Source organism: Babylonia areolata, chromosome 8, assembly GCF_041734735.1.
Source record: "Babylonia areolata isolate BAREFJ2019XMU chromosome 8, ASM4173473v1, whole genome shotgun sequence".
In the NCBI taxonomy this organism is placed as follows: Eukaryota; Metazoa; Mollusca; class Gastropoda; order Neogastropoda; family Buccinidae; genus Babylonia; species Babylonia areolata.
The window spans coordinates 15,097,810-15,121,278 of NC_134883.1; the positions used below are offsets into that span (position 1 = coordinate 15,097,810).

The 23,469-nt window shown below is 44.0% G+C and overlaps 1 protein-coding gene across 1 annotated transcript in view; it reads right to left on the minus strand.

Moving 5' to 3' along the window:
• LOC143284564 (protein pigeon-like) overlaps positions 1–23,469 on the minus strand; it is a 75,784-nt gene that overhangs the window by 45,277 nt on the left and 7,038 nt on the right. Inside the window, exons 4-15 of the mRNA XM_076591353.1 lie at positions 22,169–22,238; positions 19,860–19,910; positions 18,963–19,130; positions 13,319–13,368; positions 12,271–12,453; positions 9,718–9,767; positions 8,763–8,803; positions 8,010–8,128; positions 6,276–6,339; positions 4,380–4,457; positions 3,343–3,435; positions 680–1,186 (exon numbers count right to left, since the gene is read on the minus strand). Of these exons, the coding sequence (XP_076447468.1) occupies positions 680–1,186; positions 3,343–3,435; positions 4,380–4,457; positions 6,276–6,339; positions 8,010–8,128; positions 8,763–8,803; positions 9,718–9,767; positions 12,271–12,453; positions 13,319–13,368; positions 18,963–19,130; positions 19,860–19,910; positions 22,169–22,238 (1,474 nt within the window). The remainder of the gene's footprint in view (positions 1–679; positions 1,187–3,342; positions 3,436–4,379; positions 4,458–6,275; positions 6,340–8,009; positions 8,129–8,762; positions 8,804–9,717; positions 9,768–12,270; positions 12,454–13,318; positions 13,369–18,962; positions 19,131–19,859; positions 19,911–22,168; positions 22,239–23,469) is intronic.

Below are 23,469 nucleotides of genomic sequence, written 5' to 3' on the forward strand. Positions count from 1 at the left end.
GCATACGAGTGAACGCAGAAGAAGAAGAAGAAGAAGAGGTATCAAAATGAGCGGTGTGGGAGTAACGCCAATGAAATGGTGCAGATGATAGGGCAGCAAAAAAAAAAAAAAAGAGTGGCGCTTCTTCACTGCTGCCCTGCGACATGTCAGAAGGCATACCTGGGCAGGTTGGTAAAGTAAGCTCCACACAAAGAATAATATGTTCTGATAACAGGGAGGGTGTGCTGACCCACTTTTGTCTGATTTTCATGGAGGTCCCCAGGTTATTTTTAGCGAGATCCACATGCGCATGCACGTCTCCATTTCCTTTTATTTCCAGGTCACCAAAAGGCTAAAATTCTGTCGTGGAAATCAATGTTCTGAGGAAAGGATTTTGAACATTTTCGGTGGTTATTTTTGCAAGTTTACAAAATACACATGCTTTTATAATTACTTTTTGTCTTCTATGTTTACTTGGAGCATGTTTTTTTGTCATATATCTGCCATTACGTATTCAAACTGATCCATTTATAAACTCTGCCAAAAAGTTGTCCAAGAAAAGGCAGTGCAAACTCAGAGAAGCCAGTTAAGGTGGTGGGCTGCCCATGATGTCACATGGCCTACTTCTCGCTAAGTGAGCGCTGAAAAGTCCCCCACGAAAGCGGGCCTGCACACCCTCCCTAATGACGCCATCACTCACCCACAGAGCCCGCCTCCCGGAAGAAGCCGAAGCAGGGGACCAGCGGCATGCTGAGCTGAAAACACTGTGAGTCCAGGAGCGACAGTGTGTCCGGCAGGTCCCCAAAGCCACCGCTGACCCGGGGAGACACGCTCAGCCCCCTCAGCAGAAAAGGAGAGGCAGGTCCCGCACCCTGAAAGGGGACAGGGGTGGGGTTGAGCCCCTGTGAGCGATGAGAGCTGGAGGCCATTGAAGGATCAGAGTTGGAGGCCCTGGTGGCGCTCTCTGCCCCTTCGCTTGTGGACTCCGCCAGATCCTGAGGCTCTTCCTCCTCCTGGACCCTGGAGGGAGGCTTCAAGTCCACTGCCACCACCTGCCCATTGAGGGTGAGGTCTGAAGAGTCTGTGGAGGTTGTGGCCGATGATTTAGTGCTGCCGCTGATGGTGGTGGTGGTGACTCTGGGCACTGTGTGGCTCTTGTTGCCTCTGCTGGGCACTGGAGGCTTGGTGGCAGTGGGGATGTCATGGTCTGAAACACGTGGGGAATGTCAGACAGTGACATGCCGCCTGGAACAAGACCTGTATGCACACGAGCATGACTTTGCACACACACACACACACACACACACGCTCCTATTTATTTGCATACTAAATACATAGCTGTCAATCTGTAGGGAAAAGTATCCTAACAGAGGGCAGGGGTCTGAGGTGGGGTGGGGGTGATGTAGGGATGAGCTTGGGCCAGTACCCCCAGAAACTGAAGGTATTTAATTCAAGCAGGTGAGAAGACAGCCATCTGATTCACCTGACCTTCGCCTTTGTGGTACTCATATTCAATGTGCTCGTGAAGTGATCTGTTATTAGGGGCGTCTTCATCACTGCAATGGTCTGTCTCACATTTCTTCGGTGCTTTGCAGACACAGCTTGGAGCTTAATCAATGTCTTTTTTTCTGCCATGCATGATGTTTATGTCACAACACCATGGCTTGCAAAAAGCATAATGACTGTCTTTTTTTTTTATCAGTGAAGTCATACATGATCTTGTATTACCAAAAATGGCTATCTTGCATCACCAAAAACTTTCCTTTTGCCTTTTTCAGGAGATCCTAAAGAAGCTTTGTAGAATTCACTGTCACTCTCTAATTTTTGCAAACAGAAATGGAAATAGATAGTATGCACATGCACAGCCAATCAACTGGGCTGGTTTAGGTCAACCAGCTTTGTCTATTTACCATCAACATGCCAAAATTTTCTGTAAATTGAAAATGTTTTTTTGTGTGTTTTTTTTTGTTTTTTTTTTTTTATTAGAAAAATCCAACAATATTTAAAAATGATTTCTTAAGTCTGGAGTAATCTAAAAAAAAAACAAAAAACAATCAGGAGTATGGCAGTTATGCTTAATGTACGGATGCACAATTCCCAAACATGCAAACATGAATGCAAGTACCAATGCACTGAAGTTAACACATGCAATTTTTAAAAGACTCACTCACAAGACAAGTAACACCATCCACACTAAAATGCACACAAGCTTAGAGTATACCAGCATTCTCCTCACACACACACACAGAGATGATTTTGGCAGGACACTTTCTGAGTCATCTTACTGGCATCACCTTCATGCTACCCATCCCGAAAACGCCCATTACACACACCACACTTAGGCTTCTCCTTTTAGATTCTCAGCATTGATAGCCCACAGGGATCTTTATGACCATGTGTTAATTTCTCTTGAGACATGATGAGGTTGACTTGACACTCTGCATAACCCTTTATTCCTTATCCCCAAGACCCGCTAAACCCCAACTTACTGTGCAGTAAAATGTGATGACACGGCTTGAACCAACTTACTATGAAGTAAAATGTGATGGCACGGCTTGAACCAACTTACTGTGCAGTAAAATGTGATGGCACGGCTTGAACCAACTTACTGTGCAGTAAAATGTGATGGCACGGCTTGAACCAACTTACTATGAAGTAAAATGTGATGGCACAGCTTGAACCAACTTACTGTGCAGTAAAATGTGATGGCACGGCTTGAACCAACTTACTGTAAATGTGATGGCACGGCTTGAACCAACTTACTGTGCAGTAAAATGTGATGGCACGACTTGAACCAACTTACTGTGAAGTAAAATGTGATGGCACGGCTTGAACCAACTTACTGTGCAGTAAAATGTGATGACACGGCTTGAACCAACTTACTGTGCAGTAAAATGTGATGGCACGGCTTGAACCAACTTACTGCGCTGTAAAATGTGATGGCATAATATGAACCAACTTACTGTGCAGCAAAATGTGATGGCACGGCTTGAACCAACTTACTGTGCAGTAAAATGTGATGGCACGGCTTGAACCAACTTACTGTGCAGTAAAATGTGATGGCACGGCTTGAACCAACTTACTGTGCAGTAAAATGTGATGGCACGGCTTGAACCAACTTACTGTGAAGTAAAATGTGATGGCACGGCTTGAACCAACTTACTGTGCAGTAAAATGTGATGGCACGGCTTGAACCAACTTACTGTGCAGTAAAATGTGATGGCACGGCTTGAACCAACTTACTGTGCAGTAAAATGTGATGGCACGGCTTGAACCAACTTACTGTGAAGTAAAATGTGATGGCACGGCTTGAACCATCTTATAGTGAAGTAAAATGTGATGGCACGGCTTGAACCAACTTACTGTGCAGTAAAATGTGATGACACGGCTCGAAGTCCAAGTGGACGTTCAACAGGTGACAGAACACGCCTGGCATGGCGGCAACCAGGTAATCACCTGTCATAAAGTCCACCAACATACAGGTAAACAGTTTATGAATAATGGCCTGTTCTTTGTCTTTATTTCATCATTCACAAAGAGCTGGACCAACACACCACTGATGACATGAGGCAACTTCTGTAATGTTCAGGGTTTTTTTTTTAATTATCTTTCTTATACTATGTGTTTATAAGTTGGTTTAAAAACAAGTGCTTGCCCATATGTGTGATTGTACTGTAGTGTAGTGTAGTGTGGTGGAATGTAGTGTAGTGTAGTGTTATGTGTCACGTTGTGTCATGTGTTGTGTCGTGTCATGTGATGTGGTGTTGTGTCATGTCATGTCATGTCGTGACGTGTCGGGTCATGTCGTATGGCTACTTTTCAATTTATCAGGTTTCTCTGTGTCAAACTGGGTCTGGGGAAAAGCATGTCACCACACTGTCAGACCACACATACTAAGTGTTTGCTGCACACAGGACCTGAGTTCACTGTTTGTCTCATGCAAAAGACTAGAACCCAGACCACCAACAAAGGGAAGGAGTAAAATTCATGGTCCATGTGGGGTGGGGGAGGGAGGGAGAGAGAGAGAGAGAGAGGGAGAGAGAGAGAGAGAGAGAGAGTGAGTGTGTGTGTGTGTGTGTGTGTGTGTGTGTGTGTGTGTGAGAGCAACTTCTAAAATCAACATTGCATGCACACACACACACACACACACTTACACAGATGCACGTGTACACATACACACACGTATACAAGAAAACAAAATACATAAGGCCCATGTATGTGCACACAATCACACACTAACAAACCACACCAAACACACACACACACACTAACACACATACCGCACCACACCACACCACACCACACACATCACACTACACACACACATACTACAGCACACAAATCAGAACACATGCACACACAACAACAACAACAACAACAACAACAACACACAAACCGACCAAACCACTGGAAGATCACTCTCTTGCCAGCCACGACGGAGCGAGGTAACCCTGCCGCACATCCATGAAGTGTCTGGGCTGGAACACCACACACAGCTCTGAAAAATCACTTGTGTTTATATTACGAAATTGTATTGTATTACTAATTTTTGTCACAACAGATTTCTCTGCTAGTTGCTAGCAGTCAAGGGGTTAAAAGTGAGAGTGCAGTGCCACAACATCACAGCTTCAGTTTCAGTTTCTCAAGGAAGCGTCACTGTATTCAGACAATTCAGGCATCTGCCGAGCAAATTGTATTGTATTGTATTGTATTGTATTGTACTGTATTGTATTGTATTGTACTGTATTGTACTGTATTGTACTGTACTGTACTGTATTGTATTGTACTGTATTGTATTGTATTGCATTGTATTGTATTGTATTGCATTGTATTGTATTGTATCGTACTGTATTGTCTTACCTTTTTGTCACAACAGATTTCTCTGTGCGAAATTCGGGCTGCTCTCCCTAGGGAGAGTGCGTCGCTACACTGAGAGTGCCAACCCCTTTTTTTTCTTTTCTTTTTTTTTTTTTTCCCCTGTCGGCAATTTTTTATGTTTTCCAATTATGAATGATGTGGTGGTGTTGTGTACATGAAACTGTCTTCTTCTTCATCTCATGAATGGGAAGAAGATGATGATTCCATTCACGCTACACCACATCTGCTTGGCAGATGCCTTCTTCTTCTTCTTCTGCGTTCACTCGTATGCACACGAGTGGGCTTTTACGTGTATGACCGTTTTTACCCCGCCATGTAGGCAGCCATACTCCGCTTTCGGGGGTGTGCATGCTGGGTATGTTCTTGTTTCCATAACCCACCGAACGCTGACATGGATTACAGGATCTTTAATGTGCATATTTGATCTTCTGCTTGCATATACACACGAAGGGGGTTCAGGCACTAGCAGGTCTGCACATATGTTGACTTGGGAGATCGGAAAAATCTCCACCCTTTACCCACCAGGCGCCGTCACCGTGATTCGAACCCGGGACCCTCAGATTGACAGTCCAGCGCTTTAACCACTCGGCTATTGTGCCCGTCAGGCAGATGCCTGACCTGCAGCATAACCCAACACACTGACCAGGCCTTGCATACAAATCTGTCTACTTATTGACGTGGATTCCTTCTCTATAGAATTGCACCAAAAGGACAACGCTTAGGTTGCCATGTTGTTGTTTTTTTCAGTGTGCCAAGTGCATGCTGTCCAGGGGACCTGGAGTTGTCACCTCATCTGAATGACTAAACTCTCAGTTTTGATTTCCGGTCAAACTTGGGTGTGGAAAAAGGGCGAGTGCAAGAATCAAACCCAAACCCTCAAGGACACTGTACTGGCAAGTAAGCATCTTAACCATTCTACCACCTTCCTGGGCAACATCACAGCTAAACTTTACCAACCATGACCTCAGTTTTGATACCCATCCACTTCTGTGCTTGGGGTGAGTCCTGTCAATGTCTTCAGTGTCGGCAGATTCATGGAGGGCTGTTGTTTGAGGGACGTGGTGGCAGTCTCCACTCTGGGAGGGACGCTCACGCAGTCTGCCTCCGCGACTAAGCCATTATTGTCGTTAGTAGGGCGCTTAGCAGGTGGTGTCGTTAAATCAGAACAGGCACCACTGAACACCACCGAAGTGACTCAGCAGCAGTGCAGGGTCTCCTCTGGTGTGTGGCCTCCTGGCGACCTAACATCGATGGTTCCCTGTGGACTGCCAATGATGGAACTGTGACGGACGAACCTGGGTGTGGTCGTGTATGGGGGAATCTAAATGAGCGGCGTGGGAGTAATGCCACTGAAATGGTGCAGATGATTGGGAAAAAAAAAAACAAACAAAAAAACCTTTACCAACCAGCAGACTTACCATGATGCACCATACAGACGTAGTAATTGATGTCCACAGAAGTCACTTCTGGTTCATCTTCTGGCTGAAAGTATAGGGACAAAGACTCTGTTTTTGTATGCAATGTTGATTACAAAAAAAATCAGGCACAAGTTTAGTCATATTCATGCACATATAAACTGGAACCTGCCTCTGACATTGACCATTCCATCCATTTCTCATCATGTCAGATAATTAAAACACAAAGAGGGGAGAAACCTGAACACTCTGTGTGTGTGTGTGTGTGTGTGTGTGTGTGTGTGTGTGTGTGAGTGTGTGTGCGTGCGTGTGTGTGAGCATGAGTGTGAGTGTGTGTCTGTATTGTGTGTGTGAGTGAGTGTGTGTGTGTGTGTGAGAGAGAGAGAGAGAGTGTGAGCATAAGTGAGAGTGTGTGTGTGTATTGTGTGAGTGAGTGTGAGTGTGTGTGTATTGTGTGAGTGAGTGTGAGTGTAAGTGTGTGTGTGTGTGAGCATGAGTGTGAGTGTGTGTGTGTATTGTGTGAGTGAGTGTGAGTGTGTGTGTATTGTGTGAGTGAGTGTGAGTGTAAGTGTGTGTGTGTGTGAGCATGAGTGTGAGTGTGTGTGTGTATTGTGTGAGTGAGTGTGAGCGTAAGTATGAGTGTGTGTGTGTGTGTGTGTGTGTATGTGTGTGTGTGTGTCTGTGCATCTGTGTGTGTGTGTCTGTGCATCTGTGTGTGTGTGTATTCCTCTCTCTTTTTTTGTATCACAACATATTTCTCTGTGTGATATTCAGGCTACTCTCCTCAGGGAGAGCGAGTCTCTACACTGAGAGTGCAACCCCTTTTTTTTGTGCATTTTTTCCTGCATGCAGTTTTATTTGTTTTTCCTATTGAAGAGGGTTTTTTCTACTGAATTTTGCCAGGGACATCCCTTTCGTTGCCATGGGTTCTTTTACATGCGCTAAGTGCATGCTGCACACAGGACCTCTCAAGGTCTAGTGGAGGGGGAAAAAATATCGGCGACTGAGCCGTGATTCGAACCAGCACTCTCAGATTCTCTCGCTTCCATGGCAGACGCGTTACCTCAAGGCTATCACTCCACTGTGTGTGTGTGTGTATGTGTGTGTGAGTGTGAGAGTGTCAGTGGTGCGTGTGTGTGTGTGAGTGTGTATAAGGGTGAGTGAGAATGTCAGTGTGTGTGTGTGTGTGTGCGTGTGTATGTATACGCATGCGCGCGCGTGTATGTGTGTGTGTGTGTGTATGTACATGTGTGTGTATGTGTATGCACATACGCACGTGTGTGTGTGTGTGTGTGTGTGTGTGTATGCATGCAAGCATGCATGTGTGTATGAGTGTGTTTTCTTCTTCTTTGCTCATGGCCTGGAACTCCCACGTTCACTCACACATACACCAGTGGGCTTTTACATGTATGGCCGTCTTTTACCCTGCCAGGTAGGCAGCCATACTCCATTTTGGGGGGATGCATGCTGGGTATGTTCTTGTTTCCATAACTCCTCCAACGCTGACATGGATTACAGGATCTTTAACATGTGTATTTGATCTTCTGCTTGCCTATACACATGAAAGGGGTTCAGGTATTAGCAGGTCTGCGCATAATTATATTGACCAGGGGGATTGGAGAAATCTCCACCCTTTATCCACCAGACGCCGTTAGCGAGATTCGAAGACAGGACCCTCAGATTCAAAGTCCAACGCTTCAACCACTCGGCTGTTGCGCCCGTCATAGAGTGTTTTACCTGTGTCGGCAGGGGAGGGGTGGCGTGCCTGGGCCGCACAGAGGAAGACACGTGCTCTTGGTAACACAGGCACATGCTGCCACTGGGCTGACTCAACACCACCGCATTCAGTGCTGCGTCTTGACAACAAGAGCAGAGTCATGATTCATCGGTATACAGTCGTCAAGATTCATCGGTATACAGTCATCAAAAACACAACCACGCGTGCACATGCGTGTGCATGCTCAAAGACTTACATACATCGCTTTCTTTTCTCACTTGCAAAAATTTTTTTTTCCCCATATCAAAGATCACAAGATCTGTTTTTTCTCATTCATAGATCACAAAATCCATTTTCCCTTCAAAGATCACAAAATCTGTTTTCCCTTCAAAGATAACAAATGTTTTCCCATTCAAAGATCACAAAATCTGCTTTCCCATTCAAACATTAAAAAAATGTAATAAATTCAGACGTCTGTCCATGCTTGTGTGTGTGTGTGTGTGTGTGTGTGTGTGTGTGTGTGTGTATGCTATGGTGTGTGTGTGTTTGTGGTGTGGTGTGGTGTAATATGGTGTGGTTGTGTGTGTGTGTGTGTTTGTGTGTGCATACATGCAAAGCGATGTCAGCAAAAATATCAGCAACAATAAATCTGAAACAATGTAAATTAAAAAATAAAAAAAATTAAAGAAGAGGAACCCCCTCTCCTCCCTAAAAATCAACCAAAAATCAATCTCAATTCAAGAATCTATTCAGATAATAATGGCTGACGATACCTGGTATTCCTGGATGGAGTGGAATGTCTGCATAAACCACTCTGAAAACCAAGAGATAACTATGTCAAGAAAACTACGTACAGAATCAGTAAGCATGCATGGATGGACAAACCATTCTAAAAACAGCTGGCTGTCAACAGTCATGCTAACACAGGCATGCAAGCATACACAGCCAGATTGCTCATCAAAAGGGTACAAATATTTTAGACTTTATGGCGAAATGTTATGATATTAGAGCATACCTGAAATTCAAAACTTGCTATTTTGGTTTAAATAATCTTTAATTATTCAACAATACACATGATTACAATGCAATGAATGACAAAAGAGCATCAACAAGCTGAAAGCTTATACTGTGCTCACAACGTTGCACTTCAATTTTATCATGACGGCTGATGAACCATATTATGAATTGTATCAAATAACATTCATAAACATTAAGTAATGAAATAATGAAATAAAACAAATAAACAAACAGTACATAATATAGTAAAATAATGCTAATATCGATATTAACATGAGATTAAATTTATTATCACCAGAGTAATTGGCCTGATAGAAGAAAAACACGAAGGGGAAAAAAAAAAAAAAAAAAGAAGAAGAAGAAGAAGAAAATTTAGAAGAAAAACTTGCTATTTTCACATGTCAAACGAAATGCTCTGACTCTTCAAATCAAACCAGCCTTCTGCAATCATGCGTTTTGTGAAGATAGCAGGCGTATAAATACTCACAAGTGACCAAAACCCTTGATTCCCCACACTTCATTCAACTTTTACCTCAATCCCCCGACTACAGACATCATTTTTTTTTTTTAGTCAAAAGAAGAGTATTTCCATGAAAAGTTCATGAATTTTCATTCTTGCTTATCCTCAGTCCAGCAAATCAAAACTGGAAGCAATCCGTAACATAATTAATGCATAAAATAATGCAGGCGTGACCAAGACATAACCCATACCTTGTTGATGTTTTGATGAAAGGAAAAGGAAAGTTGATGGGAATGTCGATCTGTGGACAAAATCCATACTAGCTAGTTAAAGTCAACTTCCTTTTCAACTGTGAACATAATGATAACAATGAATCATTTTTTTTTTTTACATTGTGAATAATCTTGCAAAATGCAACTCAGTGCTCTGTACACACTGCACTCACAGTTCATGCACAAGCTTCACACACTGAAAAACAGCCATCCACACACACACACACACACACACACACACACACACACACACACACACACACACACAGCCTGCAACACAGCAACAGAAATGCTTGGCAAAATACATGTCTTGAGACTGACTTTAAATTCTCTCAGATTTGGAGTGGTTACACGGACTTCTTCTTCTTCTGCGTTCGTGGCTGCATCTCCCACGTTCACTCGTATGCACACGAGTGGGCTTTTACGTGTATGACCGTTTTTACCCCGCCATATAGGCAGCCATACTCCGCTTTCGGGGGTGTGCATGCTGGGAATGTTCTTGTTTTCATAACCCACCGAATGCTGACATGGATTACAGGATGTTTAATGTGCGTATTTGATCTTCTGCTTGCATATACACACGAAGGGGATTCAGGCACTAGCAGGTCTACACATATGCTGACCTGGGAGATCGTAAAAATCTCCACCCTTTACCCACCAGGCGCCGTCACCGTGATTCGAACCCGGGACCCTCAGATTGAAAGTCCAACGCTTTAACCACTCGGCTACTGCACCCATCGTTACACAGACTGAATCGCAGTGAATTCAAAATTTGCTGGGGGCAGTGAAACAAAACCCATGTTTCCCAACTTTTGGAAATTTTAAGAACTGTTCACTAGAAGAACAAGAGAGGCAAGGCCTTCAAGACTCACTTGTGATACACTTAAAAAAAAAAAAAAATCTCAGTTTAAAGCAAATTAAGTCCCCTAGCATTAATTACAGAGTAATTTCCCTTTTTTTACTATCTGCACCAAAACGTTTGCAAAATAAATAAAACATCCATGCTTAGCAAAAGAAGATCCTGTTTGAACAAAAAATGATAATAATGACTGCTCTTGTTGTTGTGTCAGAATATCAGATCAAAGTGCCAACTTTAGAGAATACAAAACATATAAATATAACAGTACGTGCAGTTTGCATTTAATTAGGCTTCATTTTTTTTTTAATTTGTGCCCATCCCAGATGTGCGATATTGTTTTAAACAAGATGACTGGAAAGAACTGAATTTTTTCTATTTTTATGCCTAATTTGGTGTCAACTGACAAAGTATTTGCAGAGAAAATGTCAATGTTAAAGTTTACCACAGACACACAGACATACACACACACACACACAGACAACCGAACACCGGGTTAAAACATAGACTCACTTTGTTTACACAAGTGAGTCAATAAAGGGTTTAAGAAGAGCAATTCACGGAAAGTGAAGCAGACAGATACAGCAGAAGTGACCCATCAAAATAACAATAGGAAAGAATTTGAACTCTGATTTAAAAACAAACTTTTACAGGGAGCCAGTGCAGCTCTTTAAAAAGCGGTGATGCATGTTATCGCTTGCTCTTCAGCAGAACAAATCTTGTTGCACAGTTTTGATTCCTTTGCAAATGGGGAAAGCTGTTCAACTGGATGGAAGTCAGGATAGTCTAAACAGGAAGTTACTATGGCAGTGATGTTCACTGATGCATGATGGGAAAAAAATGGTCAAACAGATGCAGATGCAGTGCATGCAGCATCTTAATATCTGACAGATGAACTAAAGGATCAGAAAATGTTCATGTTGTGTTGTTGATGATACTATCATGAACAAAACTACTTACAGAAAGGGCATGCGTGCCAATATCATTAAGTAAAACATCATAAATTGTAACATTTTTTCAACCTTCCTTTTTTCTCCCCCTCCTCCCCCCCCTCCCCCCACCACTCACAAACACATCTAACCATACAAAATGTGCTTGGCTGTCAATAAAGATCTGTATCATGTTCTAAATGCTTGGTATTACAAAAATAAACAATGAGTAATTTTTTTTTTTTTTTTTTTTTTTTTTTGCTTTTGAACTACTAGAGCCTACTTTGCAAGGGGGAAAAGGGGTTAGGCTAATAGAAAGTTTGGGTGTACAGATCAACTTGAACTCTATATCTACGTGTTTGTGTGTTTGAGTGTGTGTATGAGAGTGTGTCTGTGTATGTGAGTGTGTGTGTGTGTGTGTGTGCTTGTGTAAGTGCATGCATGTGTGCATGTTTAACTGTGAGACTGAGAGACAGAGAAACAGACAGTGAGTGAGCAACCAAGGATGTCCTCTTATATGTGTGTCCCATAAATGCATTGCATGCATGCAAGCTTCAGAGCGGATATTCTGGAAAGAAGAAAAAAAAAGTTCTATGTTCATCATTCACAGTTTTCTTATTGTTGTTCGAAACATATACCTTCTCACTTCATTCATTCGTAAAGTTGCATTCTTCCTTCAGCTTCCGCCTGTGTGGCAAGGTAAGAGTACTAACATCACACATCCAAAAGGAAACGAAAACGGCTCACCATGTTGTCAAATTTGCCAGCGCTGTGAAACTGAATGGCCGACAGTTTGTGGCCGATGCTGTCGGCGTGGCCGTTGGTGGGCCGCACATTGTGGATGTAGTAGAGGCGCTGGTGGTTAGCGTCCCACTGGCACCACACGAACCTCCGCACCACCTGCTCTGTGGTGGGCTGGCCGGACATCATCTGCAACCCAGTTCACGGGCTGTTTCTTCTCCTTTCCTTCTTCCTTTGTGAGCTGCAACTCCCACGTTCACTTGTACGAACATGTTTTTACCCCGCCATGTAGGCAGCCATATTCAATTTCCGGGGGTGTGCATGCTGGGTATGTTCTTGTTTCCATAACCCACCGAATGCTGACATGGATTACAGGATCTTTAACGTGTTTGATCACCTGCTTGCGTATACACACGAAAGGAAGTTCAGGCACAAGCAGGTCTGCACATAATTATGCTGACCTGGGAGTTCGGAAAAATCTCCACCATTTTACTCACCTGGCACCGTTACTGAGATTCGAACCCGGGACCCTTAGATTGAAAGTTCAATGCCTTAACCACTCGCTGTGTCTGTCACGGGTTGTTCCAGTTTCACTTTCTCAAGGAGGTGTCCCTCCATTTGAACTTCTTCTTCTTCTTCTGCGTTCACTCGTATGCACACGAGTGGGCTTTTACGTGTATGACCGTTTTTACCCCGCCATGTAGGCAGCCATACTCCGTTTTCGGGGGTGTGCATGCTGGGTATGTTCTTGTTTCCATAACCCACCGAACGCTGACATGGATTACAGGATCTTTAACATGAGTATTTGATCTTCTGCTTGCATATACACACGAAGGGGGTTCAGGCACTAGCAGGTCTGCACATATGTTGACCTGGGAGATCGTAAAAATCTCCACCCCACCAGGTGCCGTCACCGTGATTCGAACCCAGGACCCTCAGATTGAAAGTCCAACGCTTTAACCATTCGGCTATTGCGCCCGTCGGAGGTTAGCCCCGAATAAGCTGGCTTGCTAGTAAATAAGGGGTCCCGGACAAACTCACAATAAATACTCACAATGCCACGGTCACCAATGCGAGCCATAGGGATCTGGTAAAGCCCCACAGCTGCAAGCACACAAACAACGGAAAATATGTAACAGCAAAGAAATTACAGAGGATTCACACACAAAAACACCCTCAATGAAAAAAAGAAAAAAAAAGTAGTCATAAAAAGTTAGTGCCAGAGCTTTTCTTGGTCACTTTTGTTTCCAGGTGGTACATATACATGTACGCATACACACACACACACACACACACACACACACACACACACACACACACACACAAACACACACACAAAAGCAAAGACTTTCACAAGGATCACATTACTAGGCTAAACTGTAAAATGGACTATAGGAAACTGGGAGTCTGCACTGAGAAATGAAACAAAACATAACTTATGTTACCAGGGTAATGAAATAAACATTTATTTCCCCCCCCTACCAACCCCTGGGGTTATAAAACAAGCACAAAAAAAGAGAGAGAAATGGGGTGGAAGGATGGCAAAGGGGGAGTTAGGAGACACAATCATGGCAAAGGGGGAGTTAGGAGACACAATCATGGCAAAGGGGGAGTTAGGAGACACAATCATGGCAAAGGGGGAGTTAGGAGACACAATCATGGCAAAGGGGGAGTTAGGAGACACAATCATGGCACAGGGGGAGTTAGGAGACACAATCATGGCACAGGGGGAGTTAGGAGACACAATCAAAACAATCATGGCGAAGGGGGAGTTAGGAGACACAATCAAAACAATCATGGCAAAGGGGGAGTTAGGAGACACAATCATGGCAAAGGGGGAGTTAGGAGACACAATCAAAACAATCATGGCGAAGGGGGAGTTAGGAGACACAATCATGGCAAAGTGGGAGTTAGGAGACACAATCAAAACAATCATGGCGAAGGGGGAGTTAGGAGACACAATCAAAACAATCATGGCAAAGGGGGAGTTAGGAGACACAATCATGGCAAAGGGGGAGTTGGGAGACACAATTATGGCAAAGGGGGAGTTAGGAGACACAATCATGGCAAAGGGGGAGTTAGGAGACACAATCAAAACAATCATGGCAAAGTGGGAGTTAGGAGACACAATCAAAACAATCATGGCGAAGGGGGAGTTAGGAGACACAATCAAAACAATCATGGCAAAGGGGGAGTTAGGAGACACAATCATGGCAAAGGGGGAGTTAGGAGTCACAATCAAAACAATCATGGCAAAGGGGGAGTTAGGAGACACAATCAAAACAATCATGGCAAAGGGGGAGTTAGGAGACACAATCATGGCACAGGGGGAGTTAGGAGACACAATCAAAACAATCATGGCAAAGGGGGAGTTAGGAGACACAATCATGGCAAAGTGGGAGTTAGGAGACACAATCAAAACAATCATGGCGAAGGGGGAGTTAGGAGACACAATCAAAACAATCATGGCAAAGGGGGAGTTAGGAGACACAATCATGGCAAAGGGGGAGTTGGGAGACACAATTATGGCAAAGGGGGAGTTAGGAGACACAATCATGGCAAAGGGGGAGTTAGGAGTCACAATCAAAACAATCATGGCAAAGTGGGAGTTAGGAGACACAATCAAAACAATCATGGCGAAGGGGGAGTTAGGAGACACAATCAAAACAATCATGGCAAAGGGGGAGTTAGGAGACACAATCATGGCAAAGGGGGAGTTGGGAGACACAATTATGGCAAAGGGGGAGTTAGGAGACACAATCATGGCAAAGGGGGAGTTAGGAGACACAATCAAAACAATCATGGCAAAGTGGGAGTTAGGAGACACAATCAAAACAATCATGGCGAAGGGGGAGTTAGGAGACACAATCAAAACAATCATGGCAAAGGGGGAGTTAGGAGACACAATCATGGCAAAGGGGGAGTTAGGAGTCACAATCAAAACAATCATGGGAAAGGGGGAGTTAGGAGACACAATCAAAACAATCATGGCAAAGGGGGAGTTAGGAGACACAATCATGGCACAGGGGGAGTTAGGAGACACAATCAAAACAATCATGGCAAAGGGGGAGTTAGGAGACACAATCATGGCAAAGTGGGAGTTAGGAGACACAATCAAAACAATCATGGCGAAGGGGGAGTTAGGAGACACAATCAAAACAATCATGGCAAAGGGGGAGTTAGGAGACACAATCATGGCAAAGGGGGAGTTGGGAGACACAATTATGGCAAAGGGGGAGTTAGGAGACACAATCATGGCAAAGGGGGAGTTAGGAGTCACAATCAAAACAATCATGGCAAAGTGGGAGTTAGGAGACACAATCAAAACAATCATGGCGAAGGGGGAGTTAGGAGACACAATCAAAACAATCATGGCAAAGGGGGAGTTAGGAGACAATCATGGCAAAGGGGGAGTTAGGAGACACAATCATGGCAAAGGGGGAGTTAGGAGACACAATCATGGCAAAGGGGGAGTTAGGAGACACAATCATGGCAAAGGGGGAGTTGGGAGACACAATTATGGCAAAGGGGGAGTTAGGAGACACAATCATGGCAAAGGGGGAGTTAGGAGTCACAATCAAAACAATCATGGCAAAGTGGGAGTTAGGAGACACAATCAAAACAATCATGGCGAAGGGGGAGTTAGGAGACACAATCAAAACAATCATGGCAAAGGGGGAGTTAGGAGACACAATCATGGCAAAGGGGGAGTTAGGAGTCACAATCAAAACAATCATGGCAAAGGGGGAGTTAGGAGACACAATCATGGCAAAGGGGGAGTTAGGAGACACAATCATGGCACAGGGGGAGTTAGGAGACACAATCAAAACAATCATGGCAAAGGGGGAGTTAGGAGACACAATCATGGCAAAGTGGGAGTTAGGAGACACAATCAAAACAATCATGGCGAAGGGGGAGTTAGGAGACACAATCAAAACAATCATGGCAAAGGGGGAGTTAGGAGACACAATCATGGCAAAGGGGGAGTTGGGAGACACAATTATGGCAAAGGGGGAGTTAGGAGACACAATCATGGCAAAGGGGGAGTTAGGAGACACAATCAAAACAATCATGGCAAAGTGGGAGTTAGGAGACACAATCAAAACAATCATGGCAAAGGGGGAGTTAGGAGACACAATCAAAACAATCATGGCAAAGGGGGAGTTAGGAGACACAATCATGGCAAAGGGGGAGTTAGGAGACACAATCATGGCAAAGGGGGAGTTAGGAGACACAATCATGGCAAAGGGGAAGTTAGGAGACACAATCATGGCAAAGGGGGAGTTAGGAGACACAATCATGGCAAAGGGGGAGTTAGGAGACACAATCATGGCAAAGGGGGAGTTAGGAGACACAATCAAAACAATCACATTCATAAAGAACTATTAACAGGAAATGACACCAGAATAGGAAACAAAAAAAAACACAACAGAAACTGATGAAAATGAGTAACAATGAATGGCAAACAATCAGAACTCTCTCTCTCTCCGTCTCTCTCCCCCCCCCTCCTCACACCCTCTTCCCCCTCCCACACATGCACACACAGGAATGCAAGTATTGCTTCACATAAATCCCTGGGAGAAAGGGGGTGAGGGTGGGGGGTGGGGGTACCGGTAAGGAGTGCTGGGATATGACCGGCATTCACTGAAAAGAGCAAGACAATAGGAATCCAGCCGTCATGCGACTGGTGTTGTGTGGAGGAGGAGAGGAAGGGAGGGAGAGAGGGCGAGACTGCTTCTTCTTCTTCTTCATCTTCTTAGTTCCTGGTCTGTGACTTCCACACTCACTTGGACACATGTACAAGGGGGCTTTTACGTACATGACCATTTTTACCTCACCATATAGGCAGCCATACTCTGTTTTCGGGGTAGACTGATTTTTAAGTAGTCATTTCAGTTGTGTATTATTTGGGTACTGTGCTGTATGTGACATGTTTTTCTAAGTATCATGATTTTGATAAGTAATCTGAGTGTCACACTGTATGCATTGGTTTTTTTTTTTAGTGTGTGTCTATGTACTTAAATATTGTTAGTGTTCAATGTCAGTGCAGGGTTATATATGGAAGTCCTCCCCAGCACCTACGGGTGTTTCTCTTTCTTCTTTGCCTGGACTAGGCTGACCCTGGAGAAAGGTCCAGTGACGGTGAGGAAAGACCCACTGACCACAGGGAAAGTCCTGTTGACAGTGGGAAAGATTACAACCTGGGATTCTCTCTTGAGGGCACATAAGACCGTATGGCTGTGTCTGGACTGGCACTGTCTTCATCTATCTGCGGGCAGGGGTGGTTTGGTCGGTGGGGTGTGCTCAGCAACTGCAGGGTGGCGTCTTTTGCCGGTGGGCTCTGCAGTCATGAAATACTGGCTGGTACACCCATGGGGATACTTCTTTTGAGGCTGTCGCGAGTTGCATCCTGTGGTCTCTTTTGCCTCTGTTTGGGAAAAGTTATGTCCCTTGAATTCTTAATGGAGTGTCCTGTGCATGCCTGCATCCACTGTGAACACAGCGCAGGCCTCCAAGGGTGGTGCAGGATTGTTCCAAGGGCGGGTGGGGACAGTGATTCTCTGGGTCCTCCCCAGCACCTACGGGTGTTTCTCTTATTTCTGGAAGTTGTCATTTTCATATTCAAATGCATGTTTCAAACAATGGTTTTAACATCCTACAGTGCAACTGAATATGTTTTACATGGAAATGGCTGTATGGAATCAAATCATGGTCATCTAAATGTTTAATTGCATGTGTTAAACATTTACGCTGTACAAGCATGTCTTGTATAGAAAAGCTCTAAGATATATGAATTAAACCATTCCATGATGGGCGCAATAGCCAAGTGGTTAAAGCATTGGACTTTCAATCTGTGGGTCCTGGGTTTGAATCTCGGTAATGGCCCCTGGTGGGTAAAATGTGGGGATTTTTCAAATCCCCTAGGTCAACATATGTGCAGACCTGCTCGTGCCTGAACCCCCTTCGTGTGTATACGCAAGCAGAAGATCCAATACTAACGCTAAAGATCCTGTAATCCATGTCAGCGGTCAGTGGGTTATGGAAACAAGGACATGCCCAGCATGCACACCCCCAAAAAACGGAGTCTGGCTGCCAACATGGCTGGATGAAAATGGTCATGCACATAAATGCCCACTCGTGCACATATGAAGAAGAACAAAGAAGAAGAAGAAGAAGAACTAAATTATTGTCATCTAAATTTTTAAACGCATGTGTTAAACATTTGTGCCATACAAGCATGTCTTACGTGGAAAGGCGCTAAACTATACAAGATAAGATAAGAATAACTTTATTATCTCCAACTGGAGAAATTTGGTCGGGTGCATTATCACAACATAACAAGTAAACAACATGGGGACCATAACTGTAAAAGCCAACAACAGCCCCTACAAATATTACAAAGATACAAATGTAAAAAATATCACATACATCGTTTCATACATACATCCACACACTGCAGGTAATAACTAGTATTCTTAATGTAAAAACAGAAAGAATTAAGAAACATTATCTGAATATAATTATAAACATAGCCTACTATACTGCACATTGATTATAATAGACAGATAAGATAAGAATAAAGATGAATTGCGGAAAACCACAACCAGATAATCAGCACCCCCCCGCACCCCCCCCACACACACACACACACAGACACGCAAATAACAAATCAAACCATTCCCATTCCTATTACTGACACTCTTTGTGCAGCATGACCACCATGTGGGAGTGGCGGGAGGCAGAGCCGGATGCGGTGCCCTCTGGGTACAGGAACTGCACCTTGAGGAAGGCATGGCGCTGGAGGTTGAGGGAAAACACCCGCGTGTCCAGGGACTGTAGCTCTGCCAGGAATGCCTGGTAAATGTCTGCACACACACACGCACACGCACACATGCACATGCACACACACACACACATGCACACGCGCACACACGCACACACACGCACACAAACACACATACGCACACACACACACAAGCACGCACACATGCACACACACACGCACACACACACATACGCACGCACACGCACACGCACACACACACACACACATTCCAGTCCAGTTGGTATCCTGCCTGGATGTATTCTAATTAATGTTGTTATTATATTTACAATGCTGTAAGCAAACACTTGTTGATATGCATACACCTACTTTCTCTCTGGTAGCACCTCATCTATTACACACCAACTGTCTTTAAACTTTTTATTTCTTATAACAGACTTTTATTCATTTCCTCTAATACATACATTGACACTTTCCCACACTAATAATCACAAGCATCCCCTCTCTTTCATCCACTACCTCTCTCCTTTCTGTCTAATATTAAACACTTCCAGTGAATAGACGTTAAACTGAAGATCTCTCTCACACTCACTCTGAACAAATACCAGCAAACATGTACATGTGCGTTCATAAACATCCGTAAAGACACACATGTACATTCATATTCCATAAACTTGCAAGTATGCCAGAGAAAGCAAAGTCAATCATGAACATCCACTCAGTCAACACACACACACACACACACAACACACACACACACACACACATTACATATAAACACACAATGTAATAACTAAATGAACATTCTGACCTTTCGACTTTCCATCCTGACCAGCTTCTTGCCTGGTGACTATGGTAAATCCTGTGATGACACCAAATTGGTATGAAAAGATAAAGAAAGAAAAGGGAAGAGAGGAACACTTTAACTGAGCAGACAGATTTCTTCTTTGATTTCAATTCCATACACCACTCAATTTTTCTTTTTCTTTTTTTTCTTTTTTCTTCTTTTTTCTTTTTTTTTTTTTTTTTTTTTTTACATGGAAACATCTCTGTAGACTCTCTGAATGCAGCAGTAATTCTCTTAATGAAAAACACAAGGGCCTGTTCATTTTACAGACTGTCGTGTCTGACTTTGACCATCAGAACAGCAGAGGAGGCAACTGCTGTCCCAACTCTCTGGGCCAGAGTTTGATTATTGGGGAGAGTGTTTTGCGCAAGTTACATCTCCACTCTCTCGGCCAAGACAGTTTTTGGGCAGTCGGTGTTTGGATGGTTTCCAAAGGCCAGTTTAACTAGCCCCCAAAAGCTGCAGCACTAATTAAGAGCCAGTGCAATCTTGCCTCCAAGTTTGAAAGTCATAGTCCTTCGCAAAAGACTAAGCTGTGAATGACTTCCCGCTGCAATGGAGAAACCACTGATCATACATTTTACTGAATAGCAATTGTCAAATTACAAATTACAAACTGGCCAACAAAAATCAATCTGAAACAACCTACAGCAATGTGTAAAACATGCATGACTGCTATTCAGATCTCTTAGCATACTCAACAAGCATAAAGCTGTCAATCACATAACATGAATGAACAGGTATAAAACCTGCAGACAGATGGACTGACAGACAAACGGACAGACTGACAGACAAACGGACAGATTGACAGACAGATGACAGATACAGAGTTCCAGGCTTAGAAAATCATGATAAAAAAGTAATAATAATGAAGCCAGAAGACTGCAGCTAGCTTAGGAAGGAAGGAGGGGTAGAGAAGAAAGGGTTTCAAAAGTTAACCCCTTAACTGCTGAAGCCTGATGAAACGAAACCAGTGTGGCACAAATTTACATTGCAGAACAAAAATAATGCAGCCTAAAGACGAAGGAGTCAATTGCAGAGTGGTTAAAACTTTGGACTTTCAATCTGAGGGTCCTGGGATCAAACCTCAGTAATGGTGCCTGGTGGGTAAAGGGTGGAGATTTTTCCAAGTCAAATGTGCAAATCAACTTGTGCCTGAACCCCCTTCATTTGCATACGCACGCAGAAGGTCAAATACGCATGCTGTTATGGAAACAAGAACATACCCAACATGCACAACCCTGAAAAGAAAGTATGGCTACCTACATGGCAGGGTAAATAAACAAAATGGTCATACATGTAAAATGTTACATGTCTTAAGTGTGTATGTGTGTATGACTGAAACATGACAGAAACATCACCACTGGCTCCCTGTCTCACACCGAATAAAGTACAAGATCAGCACACAATGTTATAGATGCATTCACAAAACTGCCCCTTCCTATCTCTGTGGCTGCCTTCACCTCTGCACTCCATCTCGCTCACTACGATCAGTTTCGGATCCACTCTGTTTACGCATACCCAGATTCAAACACTCGACTGTTGGCCACCGTTCTTTCTCTGTTTCTGGACCTTGCGATTGGAATGAACTTCCTCTTTCACTTCGTCAAGTCTCCACACTCAGTTCTTTCAAGTCTGGCCTTAAAACCCACCTCTTCCCAAAATAGCCTCCCTTGCCTGCCCTTCCTTGTCTTTAGTTTCTACAGTTTTAGAGTTATGCATGCGTGTGAATGACTGGTGCGAAAGCGCTTTGATTTGTCTCTGCACAAGATCCAGCGCTATATAAATGCCATTATTATTATTATTATTAGAAAGACACAGGAAACGAATGATGAGCACCCAATGGCAGCTCTTAATCGGCTCTACCCAGGTCGGCAGCCTGTTGGGTAAATAAGCCCCATATTTGTAAAGCGCTTAGAGCTTGGTCTCAGACTGAGGACAGGTGCTATGCAAGTATCCATATCATTCATTCATTCATTCTTCTTCTTCTTTTCCATTTGTGGGCTGAAACTCCCACGTTCACTTGTATGTACATGAGTGGGGTTTTACGTGTATGACTGTGTTTACCCTGCCATGTAGGCAGCCATTCTCAGTTTATGGGGGTATCCATTCATTAAAAAATGATGACCAGCATCCTGACCCATAAACTGAATCTTGTCTCAGGTACCGGCCCTTCACTGACGAGTACGTTTGTCATCAGCAGTCAAGGAACTAACAACAGACTGACAGACAGACGACAGAGTGATGAAACCTTCTCGGCCACTGGCACTGACCCAGCAAGGTCCTCTCTCTGTTCAGGGAACAGGACACGATCCTCACTTTCTGGTTGTAGATCCACAGCACCTGCAACACGACACACAAGCATTCTCTGCTAACTCCACACACTCACGATAAACACACAGCACCTGCAACACGACACACAAGCATCCTCTGCTAACTCCACACACTCACGATAAACACACAGCACCTGCAACACGACACACAAGCATTCTCTGCTAACTCCACACACTCACGATAAACACACAGCACCTGCAACACGACACACAAGCATCCTCTGCTAACTCCACACACTCACGATAAACACACAGCACCTGCAACACGACACACAAGCATCCTCTGCTAACTCCACACACTCACGATAAACACACAGCACCTGCAACACGAAACACAAGCATTCTCTGCTAACTCCACACACTCACGATAAACACACAGCACCTGCAACACGACACACAAGCATCCTCTGCTAACTCCACACACTCACGATAAACACACAGCACCTGCAACACGACACACAAGCATCCTCTGCTAACTCCACACACTCACGATAAACACACAGCACCTGCAACACGACACACAAGCATTCTCTGCTAACTCCACACACTCACGATAAACACACAGCACCTGCAACACGACACACAAGCATTCTCTGCTAACTCCACACACTCACGATAAACACACAGCACCTGCAACATGACACACAAGCATTCTCTGCTAACTCCACACACTCACGATAAACACACAGCACCTGCAACACGACACACAAGCATCCTCTGCTAACTCCACACACTCACGATAAACACACAGCACCTGCAACACGACACACAAGCATTCTCTGCTAACTCCACACACTCACGATAAACACACAGCACCTGCAACATGACACACAAGCATTCTCTGCTAACTCCACACACTCACGATAAACACACAGCACCTGCAACACGACACACAAGCATCCTCTGCTAACTCCACACACTCACGATAAACACACAGCACCTGCAACATGACACACAAGCATTCTCTGCTAACTCCACACACTCACGATAAACACACAGCACCTGCAACACGACACACAAGCATTCTCTGCTAACTCCACACACTCATGATAAACACACAGCACCTGCAACACGACACACAAGCATTCTCTGCTAACTCCACACACTCACGATAAACACACAGCACCTGCAACATGACACACAAGCATTCTCTGCTAACTCCACACACTCACGATAAACACACAGCACCTGCAACACGACACACAAGCATCCTCTGCTAACTCCACACACTCACGATAAAC